Below are 17525 nucleotides of genomic sequence, written 5' to 3' on the forward strand. Positions count from 1 at the left end.
AATATACAACAATTCATTTAATTCTTACAAAGTAAATGCCATTGTATCTCCCACTTTGGGGATGGGGAAAATAAGATAAAGAGGGGTAAGTAGTTTCCCCAGTAACATGCACCTATGAAATATCCAAGTCAGGAGTAGAAACCGGTAGTTAAGCTTCTAGAGGACATACTCATAGCCACCGTGCTATCTGTCTAGGCCCACACAGAAGAGCTCATCTCAACCTAGAATTCTGATCCTCTTCTCTGTAACAACACTTCTCATTCTTTTTGACATAGCTTATGACCATCCTTCAGTGACACCATCATCACATCCCACAGAGAAATTTGACTCTCCTGAATATTTTAAACACAAAATGAATAGTGTGGTGGGGTTATGAGCATGCAAGCCCTCCTACACCAGACTATCTGACTTTAATTTCCTAACTCTGACACTTACTGGGTCCAAAAGCTTGAGCAAGGTACTTCACCGCCCTGTGCCTCAATTACACATTCATCTTGGCACCACCCACTAGACCACAGGTAGAGGGCCACCAATCTAGAACTAAAAAAGGGAAGTCACAACCAAATTGCAATGGTTTGGTATGCTCAGAACTCATAGAATCATGCCCAAAATTTATTAGGTGCTCAATAAATACTGTGACTAAATTTAAAAAAAAGAAAAAAGAAATGTAGGGAATAGGAAGTGTTGGGCCTTAAACAAACATAAGGACATTTAATTCCCAGTTTATTGGAGAATGGAATAATAAGAAATAATAAGAAGAGCGCTTTAAAGAAAATTAGTCAAGTTTTATCTATTTCACTTTGTTTTAATTTTTTCTATATTCAAGATATATAGTGGATGCCGAGACCGGTTTGGCTCAGTGGATAGAGCGTCAGCCTGCGGACTGAAGGGTCCCAGGTTCGATTCCGGTCAAGGGCATGTACCTGGGTTGCGGGCACATCCCCAGTGGGAGGTGTGCAGGAGGCAGCTGGTCGATGTTTCTCTCTCATCGATGTTTCTAACTCTCTATCTCTCTCCCTTCCTCTCTGTAAAAAATCAATAAAACATATTTTTAAAAAAAAGATATATAGTGGAAAATCATTTATTTGCTCTTCTCTTTTTCCTTGTTGTGTCATATTTAAGATATATGACCAGGCTAATATAAATATTGTATTTCACCAATAGTACAGGTTAAACATTTTGTGCATAGTTAAACTTGAATGATTATTTTTGTGGCAAATATAGTCTCAATTTTACAAAACTGAATCACAAATGAACATTTAGAACAGGTTCCTAAGTGGAGTCAACTTATATTTGTGATATCACCTGAGTGTCTATAATCTTGACTTCCTATGCAATTCATAGCTACTTGAGCAAAGGTGATTAATTTTCTTTCAATGATTCTATAGGTTTCTGTGTACTCTTATTTTTGCATTTATTGACAGAGCTGGTGTGGTCAATGCTGAACAGGGAGTTAGGGGAACTGGGATTACTCTGTCATTATTTAATGGTGTGACTTTATAGAAATGATTAACCTCACTGCCCCTAAATTTCATCATCAGTGAGATAAAAGGGTTGTATTAAATAAAGTCTTGCTCATTTTCATGTTTTCTAAGTTTATACCCCAACTGGCTGTTAAGAAATACTTTTCTAAAGGTGATACTGTTAAAAAAAAAAAAAAAGGAGTAAAAGTGAGTTATTTAAGAACTTTTGGTGTCTGGTTCAACTTTTCATAAATTGCATATTTTCTTATTTTAACCATAGTAATTTTAAATCTTCATTGATTACATTTCAGGCTGACTCTATGAGTTAATGATCAGAAGTTGAGTATTTCAAAGACTTTCATGGAAATTCCTCAGTGATATACACATGGTCAAATGACATCCCCATGGTGCTCCCTCCTCCCGACTTCAGTACTGCTGTCATTCCTTCACTCTGGGCGATTGCAGTTTTAAACTATTCAGAATAAAAATGCTACTTTTGATATCTATTTGATTTATTAGTCATTTTCAAATTATACACTCTCTACTATATGTTTCTTCAAATTCATGGGGTTGATTTGTTACTCCAAACATTTAAAAAATCTAATTAAATCAATTGAAGAACTGAAAACTGGGATAAGGAGTGTTTCCATTAATGGCCTCAAAGATCAATTTTCCTTTTCTCTCCAGAGTATAAATGTGTTTCAAAGGGCAAGTAAAGTCAGTCTAATGGACATTAGAAGACAAATTCACACTCAAAATTTTCAGTCCACCCTGATTCACAATTAAGTTACTTATTCTGGTTGCTTAACACTACCATTATTTAATCATGTAAGAGTGAGAACAGGCATGTTTCAGATCCAGTTTTCATTTATTTAGAAAATATTGAGAAACAAAATAACTGTGAAAATTAGTGTCAGTATCTTAGACAGCTTGTATTTCAAAAAGGAAAGGAAGAAAGCAGAGTCAAAAAGCAAGTACTGGTACTTTCAAGTTCTTATATTGAGCCAAGAGTTCTTCTAAAACTTGGAGTGATTTCAATTGAGTTGTAATTCAAACTCATATGAAGCTTACAATGAATGCACCTTCAACAGAGTATTGCAGAGAGTCTATAGGAACTGTCAGGAGCAGAAAGATTACTTCACAGTAATGACTGTTGAATTGAACTATGCTTTTTGATGTTTTACTTCCCGAATTGAATTGTTAGACAAGATTAATTGCACACAGTGAGAGTTTTAAATGAATGACTATGTAAACCATTAAGTTTCTCTGTATGCTATTGGGGGGGGGGGCTGGAATGTTTAAATGAATAAATGTATTTAATGCACAAAATGCCTGGGCTAATTGTAAAATTCCTTTACTAACATCCTTTACTGAAAATTGAAACCCACTTTATTCATCTGTCTTGGTTATATTGCTTTGGGTTGAAGTAATTTAATATCTCTGCTTTCCACTAATCTTTTAGCTCAACAGAAGTAAACAATAGGTTTCATAAATTAAAAATACACTGTTCTGAACATGCTTATAAGATTAAAAAAACAAGGCTGTAAACATTTATGACTGAAACAAACTAGATTGTTCAAATACTGCCATGATGTATCATGTATATCAATATGGCACTGATATCAGTTAGAATGCAAACAAGGTTTTAAATGATGTGCCCCTTCATTTCAGCTGGAGATTCCGCTTCACACCATCTGCCTATCAGATGGTTAGGAACCAGGACTGCGTATTAATGCCACATGTTCGATTTTCCTCCTTCTTGTAATGGTTAGATTCATATTGCTAATAGCTGTGCATAAGCACTGTCGATGAAATTTCTGTGACTTTGGAGTGATGAGATATTTATAAGCTGCCTGTCTCCCTGAATAATCAGTAGGAAGAATGCCAGACATAAATAACTTATCAATTCCAGCATATTAATAATAGCTACCATTGGCTGTAATCTACTGCATGTTTAAAATGGCTTCTTCTAAATTTGGGTAAAGTGGCATAGACTAATAAAAAGTCTATCATATGGAAGCTTTGAATGTGGACTATCTCTTGCATATAACCCATTTTATTTTACCTATTAAGTTTTGGGAAATGCATTTTATATGGAATGCGATGTAAAAGTAGACAACCTATCAAACATTTGGAAGTCATCTTGATGCCTTTGAAACCAAAGATCAAAGATTGGACCTTTCAAGTTAATGAGCAAACAAACAGATCAGAGAAAGAATTTGACAGCAATATGTCTTTTTTATTGATATTTATAATCTACAGTTGTAATCTACACTTTATAACTAGAGGTACTGACTTATTTGAAATAAATAGACTGGGGACTTTTCCTTTTGTTAAAGAGAGTGATCAGGATTGTATACTGGCATTTGAAGGATTTAAAGGCTGTTTTGATAAAAGTTGAAAGCTGAAGAAGAAAGCTATCTTTGCAAAGTAAAATAAGGTACTTAAGTGGTGACAATGCCTGCTTTCCTTCTAAATGATAAACCTGTGGATTGGTTTTCAGATATTGAACGTGAAGTAGTGGGGGCTTTGTATCAATGTAGCACACAGTGCAGATTTTAGTGATTTTTTTGATGAATTTGATCAATGTAGTTTGCTAAATTAAGTGCTTTGATAGAAACATGATGTTTAGATCTCCAATTGTCTAATGGCTAAATTTTCACTCTGCTATTAGGTAGCTTTTGTCATATTTGCATTTTTGTGTGTAGCTGAACAATAGCAAAACTAAATATAAGGACATGATGGGTATTATGTATGGGTTACTTGATAATAACTACTACCATTTTGCAGAGGGCTTAGTATGTGCCCTTACTGTAGCATATATTATTTCACACATATTTTCTACTTCCCTATGAGATCAGAATTGATATCTCAGATTTTAGCGATTAGGATTTTGAAGCCATAGGAATTATATAGCTTGCTGTGCAGTATTCCAGGTAAATTAGATGCAAGTTGTCTAAAGTTTGAATGGCTTTTCGGAATGCTTTTTTTTTTTTTTTCAACCACCATATTTACTCCTTATATGAAACAGAGATTAGATAACGAGGATTTCCCATACAGTTTTTTATTCAACAAGAACTTAAAAAAATTGTAGCGGAGCATCAGAAAGTGAAAGTAAAAGTACAGGAACTCTATAAGCCAAGATAAAAATAATTTCTAACAATAACCAGTTTTTAAAATATATATAGAATTTGCTCTGACAAAGCAAAGCAGAATTGGGCCCCCAGCATTCAGTTTGTATGATAATTCAGACAATAATATGACAAGCAATGTTTCTAAATTCTGTGTAAAATCTATTCTTTTATAAGAGAAGAGTTTGTTGAGATCAAATATAAATGAAAAAAGAAACAAGTTATTTTTCATGATATAGACATTTGGACTCTAAGTTTGCTTGCCAAACCTTTTCCTGAGGGTCAATCAGACTTTTTTTTTTTTTTGATAAATTTGATCAATGTAGTCTACTAAATCAAATGCTTTGATAGAAACATGATGTTTAGGTCTCCATTTGTCAAATGGCTAAATTTTCACTCTGCTATTAGGTAGCTTTTGTCATATTAGAGACTTATCCTTTCTCTGAAGGAAAATGTATTTTTTAAACAAAATATTTCTCAACCCATTATTTTCATCAGTAATTAAAGCTTCCCCATTGATGACAATGAAATTGGATTTAGAATCTCAAAGTAGAATCACATTACATTTGAGTTCTCAGTTTAGTACATGTTTTTGTCATAGTATATGAGATACTACAAATATTCTTCGAGAGGATAAAAAAGTGTGATTGGTGAGGTAAGTGGGTTAATCATTCTTTAGTATAAGAGATTTTTATTTTTTTTAAAAAATCATTTTTTGATTTGTTCCTTGTTTTCCCTAATGAAAGAAAAAAAAAATCTGTCAAAAATGTGTGAACTAAATTCAGGATCAGGAGCAATTATGCAAGCTGTTTAAGTCACGATTACAGTAGATTCCAGATAGATTTATGGATGTAGTGTTGTCAGAGATGAATACATGTGTGTCTCTGCATCGGAAACACAGAGAAGCGCCGCATGGCCTGGCTGTCCTCTGCTTCTGCTGTGGTAGGCAAAAGACAGGAGACTCACTTCTGCCAAGTGCCGCACACTGGAGCAGTAGGTCTCACACGCCGATTCCTCCATCCAACCTAATTTTGTATTTTAATGCGTCCTCCTAGATTTGTATGCATATTCACTATTGAGAGCCACTGCGATAAGGCTCTGCTTAGTTAACAAGCTTTCACTGTAAGATGCAGACACACTTTAGTGTAAATGACTGTCATCAAGTAATGTAAGCTCATTGAGCATCAGATTAAACCTGTTGGAAGGTAGACACTGATTCCTCAGTCCTTCCCAGAAATAGTCTGTGGCTATGACTCCAGGGAAGATAACCTCTACTTTTACCATGCACTCCAGCTACATCTCTGTCTGGTGTAGAGTATCGCTTTAAAAAACACGGGATCACCTAGCTCAGCAGGAACAAGGGGTTGTTTTGACAGGGAAGGGCTAAAAGCAGTGGTAAAGTTGCAATAGTGTAAGTGTTGAGTATTCAAGGAGGGGGCAACAAACATCTCCATGAAGCCCAGGCAAGGGGAGAAAGCTGAACTGAGGAAAGGACTAGGAGGAAGGAGAGAGAGAGAAGTGGATGGTAATGTTGTGGGTAGCCAGTGTTAACACAAGTAGACAATTCTTGATTACATGGAAAGTGGTTCACATTCAGAATTCTCTATGAAGTATAGAAGGAAAAAAGAAGTTATTTTGTGAGTTCATTACATTCATCCCCCCATCCCCCACCCCTGCAAAAGTAACTTTATTAGAGAACAAAATGTACAATGGGGCTTGTTTCTAAAGCAAGTTATAGGTTCTGTGCTAAGTTTGTACTATAGAGACAGCACATTGGAGGGATTTGAGAGTTACATCAGATATTTGAAGGGGCCACTGCAAGGCCAACAGGAAGTGCAGGAAGTGCAGGGGTTGGGGTGTGAGGCTTTTGTGATCTTCTCCATCCCAGGCAGATGCAGCTTTGGTGAGATTCACTTTCTATTAATGAGATTTGCTACTCCTAGTAGATCCAGGTTAACTTTCACATAAACATAATGTTTCAAATTATTTACATTGATAGTGTCAAAATAATGACTATATTTCCCCTTTGGTTTTCCAATTAATCTACTTTGAGAAGCATTTTTTTCATTCAGTGACAATTTGTGCCAGGCATTGTGGTAGGTGTTTGAGATGCATATTCTAAGGAAGTATTTCTGTCCTTTCAGTATTATAACCTAGTGGAAGGAGCTAACCCTAAAACTACCCCAGTACCACAGGCCCTCTCTTAAAAAAAAAAAAAAAGAAAGAAAAAAAAGTAAAAATAGTTTAAGGGACTGAGTTTCTCTTCTCAGATTGCGCATTAACATGATGTGAGGAGCAGTAAAATGAACCCAAAATATACAAATGCAGGGCCCCAGTGAGAATCTCAGAGGATAGAACTCAGCTAGTTGCACATTTTAAAACTCCAGGGGTGATTCACAGCACAGAGGATGCAGACTCATACAGCAGGGGTGAGAACACAGGCAAGTGGATGGCTAGCTCCACTCTGTAGGAGTGGGGTGGGGAAGGTCAGCCCTTTAAAATAAGTGAGTTTTGAGCTGATTCTTAAAATGTTGGTAACTGTTTCCCAGGTAGGCTGAAGAGTCGGGAACCTTAGCCTGCTACTCCTAGAGCATAATATTTAAGCCACCGCATGATGGATGCATAGGTGGATCTGGAGTAGGGGACTGGAGAGCTTTTCTAGAAAGTGGGAATAATGCAAAGTCTGGCTGGAAAGAAGGAATGTAGGCCTTTAGAGGAAGTGGAAGAAGGCCTATATGTCTGGAGCACAGAGATCAAAGGGAACCTGAGGGAACAGATGACGTTACACAGACAGGTAGGAACTAAGCACAAAGGACCCTCACAGCCAGGCAGAGCTTCCAACTAGCACTTAAGAACAGCCATTGTATGTCATGTTGGATTTTTATTTTCATAAGGTTACATTGACTGCTAAGAGACTGGAGGGGGAGGAAGTGAAATCTGTTAAGATGCTATTACAGGATTCCAGGGATGAAAAGTTGGCAGTCTGCACTAGGGAAAATCAGTGGGAATGGAGAAAATTGGGTAGATTTGAAGGTTATTAAAGAACTAAATGTGTGTGACACACACACATTATATGTTATGTCATTTGGAATTTTATTAGAAATGTACAACTGGGGAAACTGTCAAGTGGAAAAACAGAAGAGCACCATAAATTAGATTAGAGAGATGATAAAATTACTAAAAGTATTTTTAAAAAGTTGACAATGAATGTAGTCAGCTAAGGAGAAGTAGATTTCTTCTATCTGAGGGAACTGCAGTCAGCCATGATGTCCATACCCTGGACTGCACTTGCCTATTGAGGAGCTACAATGCAAGGCATGACTAGTTTTTACTCAACATGTGGCTTTCTTCACCTAGTTTATCTTATTTAAATCTCATACTACCCCTTTGTGAATATAATGGTTTTACAGATGAAGAAACCATACTCAAGAAGATTTTATGGCTTCTCCAATGCCATGTCATGCATAGTTATGTTTTATGCTACTGAATTAGATTCAGATATTCAGTATAATAGCAATCATATCTCAAGTTGTAGGTTTGTCTTTTTTATTCAAATACTACATGTAAATCAAAGTTAAAGGCCCTAGAAGTGTCATAACTTGGAGATGGAATGACATTAGTCAACAAAGAAAAGGGACAAGTAGAATGTGCACATTTGTAACAAGTCAAAGTTGAGGAAAAGAGATTTTCTGGGAAACACTAAGAGAACTTTAAGAGAACAGGAAAGAAAATATTCTGGAACATCTTCGAAGGAAATGAGTAACTGGGGAGAAAATTCAATCATAGGAAGATGAGAGAATCATTTCAAGTTGGAACTTAAAAGGCAATAAATGCTAGCTCCAGACCCAGAAGAATTGTTTGAATTTAGATCAGTGCCTTTTTTGGGGGGAGTGGTTATCAAGTTTTCATGCAAAGATCTAATCTGAAGGTTTTGTGTTAGGGTGAAGGTAGTCAAGACCCATTTGGTTTGATTTGAAGGAAAGGTGAGCTCTTCTCCTAATCTCAAAAAAAAAAGAGAGAAAGAGATTTCTACAGAAAAATACTTTCTTATAATTCCTGAGGCTATAACTTATTTGCTGTAGTAACCAAAAGTGATGATTAGTGGGGAGGAAAAGAAGGAGAGAATTGTGCAGTCTCTAATCTACCAGCTGGAAGTGGAAATAAATCACATAAATAAATTTAAACCAGGCTGAAGAACTGTAGTCAGAAACTTTGAAGCAGTCATAGTAGAAATATAGAGGGAGATGGTGGTGGTATATATTGTCTCATGGACTATTAAAGTTTTACAATGAGGAGAGATCATATATTTCAGTGTATGATTTTTTGCAGATGAGGAATGCCAAGATAAAGAGAATTGCCTTGGTAACAATTCAAACATTTAGCCCAGTTGGTGTGGCTCAGTGGTTGAGCATGGACCCATGAAGCAGGAGGTCAGGATTCCATTCCCATTCAGGGCATATGCCTGGGTTGTGGGCTCAATACCCAGGAGGCAGGCAGGGTGCAGGAGGCAACCGATCAATGATTTTCTCTCATCATTGATATTTCTATCTCTCTCTCCCTTTCCCTTCCTCTCTGAAATAAAAATATTTTTTAAAAGTTCAAACATTTAAAGAAAATAAACATTCCCCTGCTCAAAAACCTCAGCTGGCTATGTCTATACTATATATAAAGCATGGCCTTCCTTTCCTGCTCTTTTATAATCTGATCAACTCTATTTCTAATCTCACATCCACTTCTAACTTCTGTTCTCTGGCTGAACAGAGACAGATCGCTCTGGACAAACATAATGGCCTGTGTCAGGGAAGTGAGTCATGGAGCAAGGATGTTCCAGAAAAGGGGAACAGCATGTGTGAAAGCACAGGCTTCGAGAGGCAGGGCATGTGTAAGTTCTGGTGGCATGTTCGGTGTAGCTGGAATGTGGCATGAAAATGAGCAAACTTTAGGTGACAAGGTAGGATTACTCCTTAGGGTAAGACTTGGTGAACTGTTACGCAGTTCCAATTTTTCCCCCTTTAGGCAGCTGGAGAGCATTTTTAAGCAGGGAATGACATGTTCACATTGGTTTGTCAGAGAGGTAATTCTGGCTGCATTCTACTACTATCCTTCTTTGTATGAATTATGTTTCTGCTAATATTTAATTTAGGAGTTTAGAGAGCACTCTCCCATTTATATCCATTTTTTTTGGCTAGGTGGGGATGAATATATGTTATCAAAGTATGGCATAAAGGAGTCAGATACTTAAATGTGTTTGTATGCCTGTTATATAAAGCACATGAACTATTACATCAAAAAATCCGATTTTGAATTACCTCATTTTTAATTTATTCTTTTAAGGTCTGACAGCAGCAGCTGCAGCGGCTGCCGCTGCTACCAATGCAGCGATTGCTGAAGCAATGAAGGTGAAAAAAATCAAGTTAGAAGCCATGAGCAACTATCATGCCAGTAATAACCAACATGGAGCAGATTCTGAAAATGGGGACATGAATTCAAGTGTCGGTGAGTTGTATGTTCACTGAAATGTATTGTAATCATTTTGCTACCAAATTACCTTATTTTCCAGAACAAAACTATTGGTTACCCATTCAAGAAGTTGTTCCTTTTATCTCCAAAACAATGTATATTTTGAAGATACTACTTAGCTTCTAATAACATGCAGTTTAAATAAATAATTAGCAACATTATTTTTTATTATAAGAACAACTTTATGCCTGCAACTTCTATAAGCATTCAGTTAACATCTTTTATACTACAAATAAGTTTTAATAATCAGAATTCTAAAATATTGATTATGGGTAAGGTGGCAGAAGAATATTTACAAACAAAATCATACTCTTTCCCTGTTTTATTCTTAATGTGTTTCTTCTTCAATAAGAAATTTGCTTTAGCAGCCAACATATAACTTAATCCTTTCATGTGATGACAAGGATAAGAATTATGTTGATAATTTTTTCTATATACAACTATTATCCATTTTTCTCATATTAGATATGTAACTTTAATTTCTTTTGATTTTTTTTTCTTGTGGTATGGAGAAAAGATGAAAAGTTTGCAGTCACTATTAAAACCAAAGAAACAGTTTTTTTTTTCTTTGCAGAATTCATCTGGGTAATCTGTTTTGTCAAACACAATGAAATTACTTTTCATTGACATCGTTAGTATCCATGTGTTGGTCAGACACAAAATTTTATCCTGCCACTGCACTGTGTGGTTCCCTTTAAAATGTAGAAATCATGCTCAAAATATAATTTACCAAGAGAAATTTAGATGCCATAAGAGGTGCGTAAGACACTATTTCTACCAAATGTTCACACAGGACACAATCATTCATGACAGTTCCATTAAGTTTTCTTTTCCATGCATGATTTTAACAGATTATTTCTTTATATAATGAACTCTCCACTTTCAGTACATTGGTGTGGTTAAGGATATATGGGGGAATACTATGGATAGAAAAACATCAGTGCTTGCATTTGTGGTGCTTCCAGTGAGAATATAGGGGCAGCAGATTCTTTACGTCATTCACATGCATAAATTTAGACCTTTAAAAGTTAAAAACTTGCTACTGTGTGAACATCTGAAAGGTGTCGTTGCTCAATTCAGGTGTATGGAAGAAAAGGTATTTTCAATTGGTTAGAGCATAGTCTCACTACACCAAGATTGAGGGGTTCCATCCCTGGTCAGGGCACATACAAGAATCAACCAATGAGTGCATGAATAAGTGGAACAACAACCCATATGTTCTCTCTCTCTCTCTCTCTCTCTCTCTCTCTCTCTCTCTCTCACACAATCTCTCTCTTCCTCTCTCCCTCTCCCTTCCTCTTTCTCTCTAAATATCAACACATAAAAATTTTATAAAAATGATTGAAGTAAAATGAATTATAACTAGAGCAAAATTAGACACCCATATAAATTTTAATTATTATTTTGAAACATAATCTCAATTGTTATCAAATTTTAGAAGAGTAAGATTTCAATGCAGGCTATTCTTAATAGTTGGTTTTGGGAGGAGAGATAAACAAATTATGCATTTTAATAATATTTAAAGCAAAATATATTAAAACATGATACTTCTGTTCAAATTTCTGAGCAGCAGAGCAGAAATTTGACTTTGGAGAAACCAGCAGGCATGAGAAAAGGAGACTACAGCTCATAATTAAGCATTGACATCGACTTAATAATTAATATTATAGAATAATATTTGCCTACTGACTTAATAATAGTTTACCTTCATTATGTGGGTACATAGGATATCACATGATACTTAAAAAACAATTTGAATTTTCTTTTTGTTTTATTCGGAAGAAATCACTTTTCTTTCATTAAAGTATTTAGTTGGTAGACAATATTGTTTTTCAGTTTTGACACCCATCATCCAACACCAATTTAAACCAGAGCAGAAATTTAATTGAATCTTCCTAGAGGGTCTTTGTATTTTGGGGTTGTTGTAATACTGGTGTCATTTCTAGTCCTTAGGCATGTAGATCATTTATTTACATATCAATAGTTGATTTGAGGTGGAAATGTTATATTTGTTATTTTTATTCTATTGTCTCACATGCTACTGTCCTCTAAGAATTTATGACTTATTATCCTTCCTGAGCACACCCCCTGCCTTCCTCCTTTATCTAGAGATCAGGAAACTAGAGTTTGGGGGAAGGGGAGGGTACAAGGCCATGGTAGGGGTGGGGATTGAGCTTGTATAGATCAAAGTGCTTGGTGAATTAGCAGTTGCTTTCTATGGGCCTAGTCTTCTCTGATTCTGAGAACACCACTTGCCTCTTGGTAAGTGTTCAATAATTACTTGGTCTGTGACTTTGCAAAGTTATGGAAAATTTGGAGCATAACATTTCAAATCTGGAAAATGGCTTAAATAATAGTATTACATCATAATAATTCAAGGAGATCATATTTGTCAAGTGTTTATCACTTTATTTATTACCATGTCTGTTTTCCCCTTTGGACACCGGTAAGATTTGGTATTGCTTTGGCTATTATTATTATTTCTCCGAATTTACCCTTTTAAAAATCACCTTTGTCCTCTTTTTACAGTCAGTAACTGCTTCCACCTCTGTTTTCCTATTATCTCTGATGGGTGTTATTTGTTAAACTACTGGCCTGTGAGGAAACCTGGGGGAGCTGTTATGTCATTTGAATTTTGTTGTAAGTTTGATTTTAGCTCATTCTAGGAACACAAAAATGATCATACCACAGTCCCAGTACGTAAGAGGCATCCAGTTAATGGGTGGGGTGGCTTGGTGTGTGAACTCTGGGAGAATGTGCTGGATCCTTTAGGAACATCGTTAGCATGAGCGGCTCAGGAAGTTGTATTGGAGCATAAGAATTCCAGGAGGAATCCCAAGAATCTCTAAGGCCAGTATTTCAGAATACAAGCTTACTGCTCTCACAAATCTATCAACTGGCTCTTTGAAGTAGTAAAACCCCTCAGAGAGGTGCCACTTAATGATGTATTGTTGCTCCTTAGCTCTGCCCAAATCCAGTGACAATTTTGAAGCTATTTGAGGGTTCTTTTTTTTTTCTTGCACTCGCCTGGCTCACATGTTTTGTTGCACATTTCAGATTTTCCTATGCAAGAACACTGTTTTTTCCCTTGGTTGTAAATAAACTCATTATCTGAGGAAATAGAATTTTGGGGGGCTTGGTTTGGTTCCATCTGGCTTGCTGGACTCAAGGGATATTTTTATTATAAAAGCCCCCTTCCAGTTCTTAATATGAATCACAAAAATTAGCCAAACAAAGGTGTTTAAAGAAACTTTGACACTGACAAATAAGTATGGTGCATTCCAATTTTACCTGGTGACCTTGAGCTCACGTCTTTCCAACAGAGTGATCACTTTAGGAAGAACTGAGAACTTCAGGATAGATCTGAGTGAGGCATCAGCATGCTGAGTAAAATATATGGCCATGTCGCCATTCTCCCTCATCCACAATCAATTGGATTCTTTTAGTTTAATATTTACTCGCTAAGATGAGATGCTAGTCTGCATGGTGATAAACAGTCAGCTCCTGGCATCTGAAGGTGACCTGTCAGTTCATATGGACAAATCTCCTGCTTACTGAAATGTACAAAATAAATCATTAAAGCAGGCAGGTGCTCATTCCCAGATTTAAATCACCATAGATTTATGATTTGAATTAATGCTTCATTTGGCCATAGAAATAGATGCTGAGACAAATGATATGCACTGGTTGGGACTTCCATACTGTAGCCATCCTGATATTGATTACCGAGATGTCTTTGCAATCTCTTGTTTATATCAAGTACTATCTTGTGACAGGTTGGCTGATATGAGCTACATTGCAGATAAGAAGGAAAAATGCCCTGGATTCTTTTTAGTGGCAACACTATCCACAACATTCAGGCCAGATAAATTGCTATTTTTTTGCTTTAAGGACTGATCTACATAACCAGCTTAAAACATGCTGCTTGGAAATTGGGACTGGGATAATGGAAAGGCAGAATTTAAAACCGGTGAACTCAAGGTCAATTCCATAGTATATCTAGTTGTGTGTTTTTATCTGCTTATTATTTTTTCGTCATCATGAACATTTTTGAAGACACTAAATTAAGCACAATTGATTTAATCTAAATAAAGGAAACTTAATTTTACTTCTAGTTTTGAAATGCTGTATAAATATTGACATAGCTAGCATCTCTTAATAGTTTCTGTGTTATTTAAATACTTGCTAAACCTAATATCTTACTCCCTTAACTAATGACAACATAGGAAACTACTCTTTAAAGATAAATACATTAAATATTATTCCCAAGTCTGAGACTTCGTGGACTTAATTTACCAAGAGACAGGAAAAGACTGCATTTTTTTTTTTTACTTCTCTTAACATTTTATTTAAGGAAAACACTATGTACACAGTTTAAAGAATACTCAGAGGATTTAAGAGGGACCTTTGCCACAAGCTAATATCTGACTCACAGAACTGGTAAACAGCTATCAACAATAGTAGATTGCTTGCTTAGTAGGAAATGAGTTCATATCTATTCAACATGTGATCTCAAAACAGATGTCCTGAGAAAATCTTATTGTTTAAACTATAGTCATAATCCCCAACTGCTGTTATTTCTTTAAGGAAGTGAAGTAATCTTGAGACTTCGGTCTTTTCTCTTTCTGAACATTTTGAAGTAAGTGTCCACGGATGCAGTGATCCACGAACCTGAACACATTTCAAACCCTGCAATGTAGGATTCTTTTTCATTTTCTCAAACTTGCAATAGTTATAGGATGTAGGAGTTTCAATTAAAAACAAGAACTTGAGTTTGGTATTAACAGCTGGGTTTTTCAGTTGTGTTCTTACTCCTTACTTTGGTTCATCAGCCAAAACAAAACAAAGCAAATGGAACACAAACAAAAAACAAGCCAGTCAGATAGGGAGATAAAATTATCTTCCCCAGCTGACTATTCTCTCTCTCTCTCTCTCTCTCTCTCTCTCTCTCTCTCTCTCTCTCTCTCTCTCTCTCTCTTTCTCCCTCCCTCCCTCCCTCCCTCCCTCTCTCCCTCCCCCTATTCCTACAGAAATAGAATAGTTTACACTGTAGTACTTTCTTCTCAGTCACGGAAGGAAAAATTAATTTTATGATTTCAGGAAGAGGTCTTGGAGACCTTGAGAAAGCAAATAGAAGGAAACTGAGAACACAGACCACCACACAGAGCTCTGCAGTGCACACTGGATTCTCCGCCTTGGCAATGTTAATGAACCTCAAATCCTTCCTATAATTAGATGAGGGAATTGCTTATATTTTCAAACAGATGATGCTGCTATAATGAAACGATTGACAGGGAATTTAAGAGTGTCTACAGTAGTCATTTGGTTTCTGTTATAAAAAAAAAAGTTTAAAAAGAAGATTGGCTTTAGACATAGGTCCTGAGAGAGGTAGTCATTTACATAGCATACTATGACAGGTGTCTTTGTATAGTAGGGAAATAAATTGGAAGACTAGAGAAATGATGGGCAGGTAGACGCAAATTTTTGGGGAGGAGGGTGTCCTATGCTTATTCTGCTTAGGTTCTTTAAAAGGGGCCGAGACTCCAGAGATGGATCCGGATTGAGTGCACAGCTGTAACTGCTGATGAGCTAATTGCTCCTTATCTCTCAGCCCCATTCATCTTCATTTTTTACCAATTACTGAGAATTATCTGTGTTCTCAGTTGGATATGAGAGTTAATCCTTTTTGGTTAAGCTGGCAGTACTGTGAGCAGATTCCAAATTGGTGGGTGAAAAAGCCAAAGCTAGCTTGCTCTAAAAATGTCTCCAGTTCAATTACAGTATCACTGATTCATAAGAAATTTGCCATTGTTTAACAGATTAAATATGGAAAGTTTTTTTTTTTTTAACTTTCTTAATGTTTCTCTGCCTAACAATGATTTTTAAGATCCTTCTTCCTGTCTGATGAGTAAAAGTTAGCCACATTAACAGGCAGGGTCTTGTAAAAATGGAAACTCACAAGATGACCCTAAAAGGCCAGAGGATTCTGACACATGCAATGAGAAATCTTTTAGAACTGATAGCTGTCAATTTATATATAAACACTTGGAATCGATGGTCTTGCTCTCTGTGGCTTCACATATGGCGAGGGAATGTGTGTCCAAACATAAACCTTTTCACAAATGTCACATTAGTGGAATTTTAATGGAAGGACCACATAAGCATCTCCTGAAAGCGTACAAACTGCCATGGTTTGTAATTCAACTGATTGTGAATAAGCCATATGGTTCACATCATTCTCTATGCAGAAGATGTCTTCATAGCCTGACATTTCAAACAAAATTGCTTACTCCAACATTAAAAAAAAAATTAAGAATAATAACTTTCCTTTCAGAAATTTTAATGCTTTTGTAAATACTTAACATTTCTGGCATTTTTCTTCATTAAGTACTTATAATAAGTAATGTAATATAAACATATAAAGAATAGCTAATTTTAAACAAAATTATCAAAAAAATCATTTTTAAACTTTGAACATCTTATAGCATAATCAAGATAAGTTTTTCTAGATGTTCTAAAAACTGATATAGGATAGTAGAGAGCAAAATCTATCAGGAGATTTAGCTTTTAGTCATCACGAAGCTAATAGGTAAGTTAGCTACTTAAATAAGTCTCTTAATTTTCAGTTCTCTTATTTAATAAATAAGGTGCTTGATGCCCAATTACTCTCCTGACTCTAAAATTCTTTGAAATCTCAATAGGAGATGAAAGACAAAAAGGTATTCTTTAGAGTGATTTCTTTTCGTTCCTTTTTTAAAATCCTCACCCAAGGAGTAAGGATATATATTTTTTTTCCCATTGATTTTTAGAGAGTGGGACAAGAGGAAAGAGGGGACAGAGAGAGAGAAACATCAATGTGACAGAGACACATCAATTGGTTACCTCCCATACATGCCCTAACCAGGGGTGTGGATTAGACCTGCAAGCCAGGGTATGGGCACTTCACTGGGAATCAAACCTGCAACCCTCCTGTTTGCAGGCTGACACTAACCAATGAGCCATGCCAGCCAGGGCTAGAGTGATTTCAAAGGCAAAATAGAAACCTGAAACAACCTAAATGCCTAAAACAAGGCATTATTGAGCATATTATAATACATCATTTCATATTATAATATAACTAGAGGCATGGTGCATGAAAATTCATGTACTTGGGAGGGGGAGTCCCTCAGTCCGGCCTGCACCTTCTCACAGTCCAGGACCCCTTGGGGGATGTCCACCTGCCAGCTTACACCTACTCCTTGGGGGGATGGGGCCTAAGCTGGCAGTCAGATATCCTTTTGGCAGCTCAGGAGCCCTTAGGGGTTGTCTGACTGATGCAGGGAGTGGGCCTAAGCTGTAGCTGGACATCCTTAGCTCTGCTTTCACCACCGCCACCACCAGCCTGGCTTGTGGTTGAGCGGAGCTCCCTGTG

General features: G+C 36.4%; 1 protein-coding gene across 2 annotated transcripts in view; it reads left to right on the forward strand.

Moving 5' to 3' along the window:
* DACH1 (dachshund family transcription factor 1) overlaps positions 1–17525 on the forward strand; it is a gene marked incomplete at both ends in the record, with an annotated part of 446771 nt that overhangs the window by 227833 nt on the left and 201413 nt on the right. For both annotated transcript variants that reach the window (XM_081082371.1, XM_081082370.1), the window contains one exon: positions 9929–10090. In XM_081082371.1, coding sequence (XP_080938497.1) covers positions 9929–10090 — 162 coding nt within the window. The remainder of the gene's footprint in view (positions 1–9928; positions 10091–17525) is intronic.

This window comes from Myotis nattereri, assembly GCF_964212035.1.
Source record: "Myotis nattereri genome assembly, chromosome: 2".
Taxonomy (NCBI): domain Eukaryota; kingdom Metazoa; phylum Chordata; class Mammalia; order Chiroptera; family Vespertilionidae; genus Myotis; species Myotis nattereri.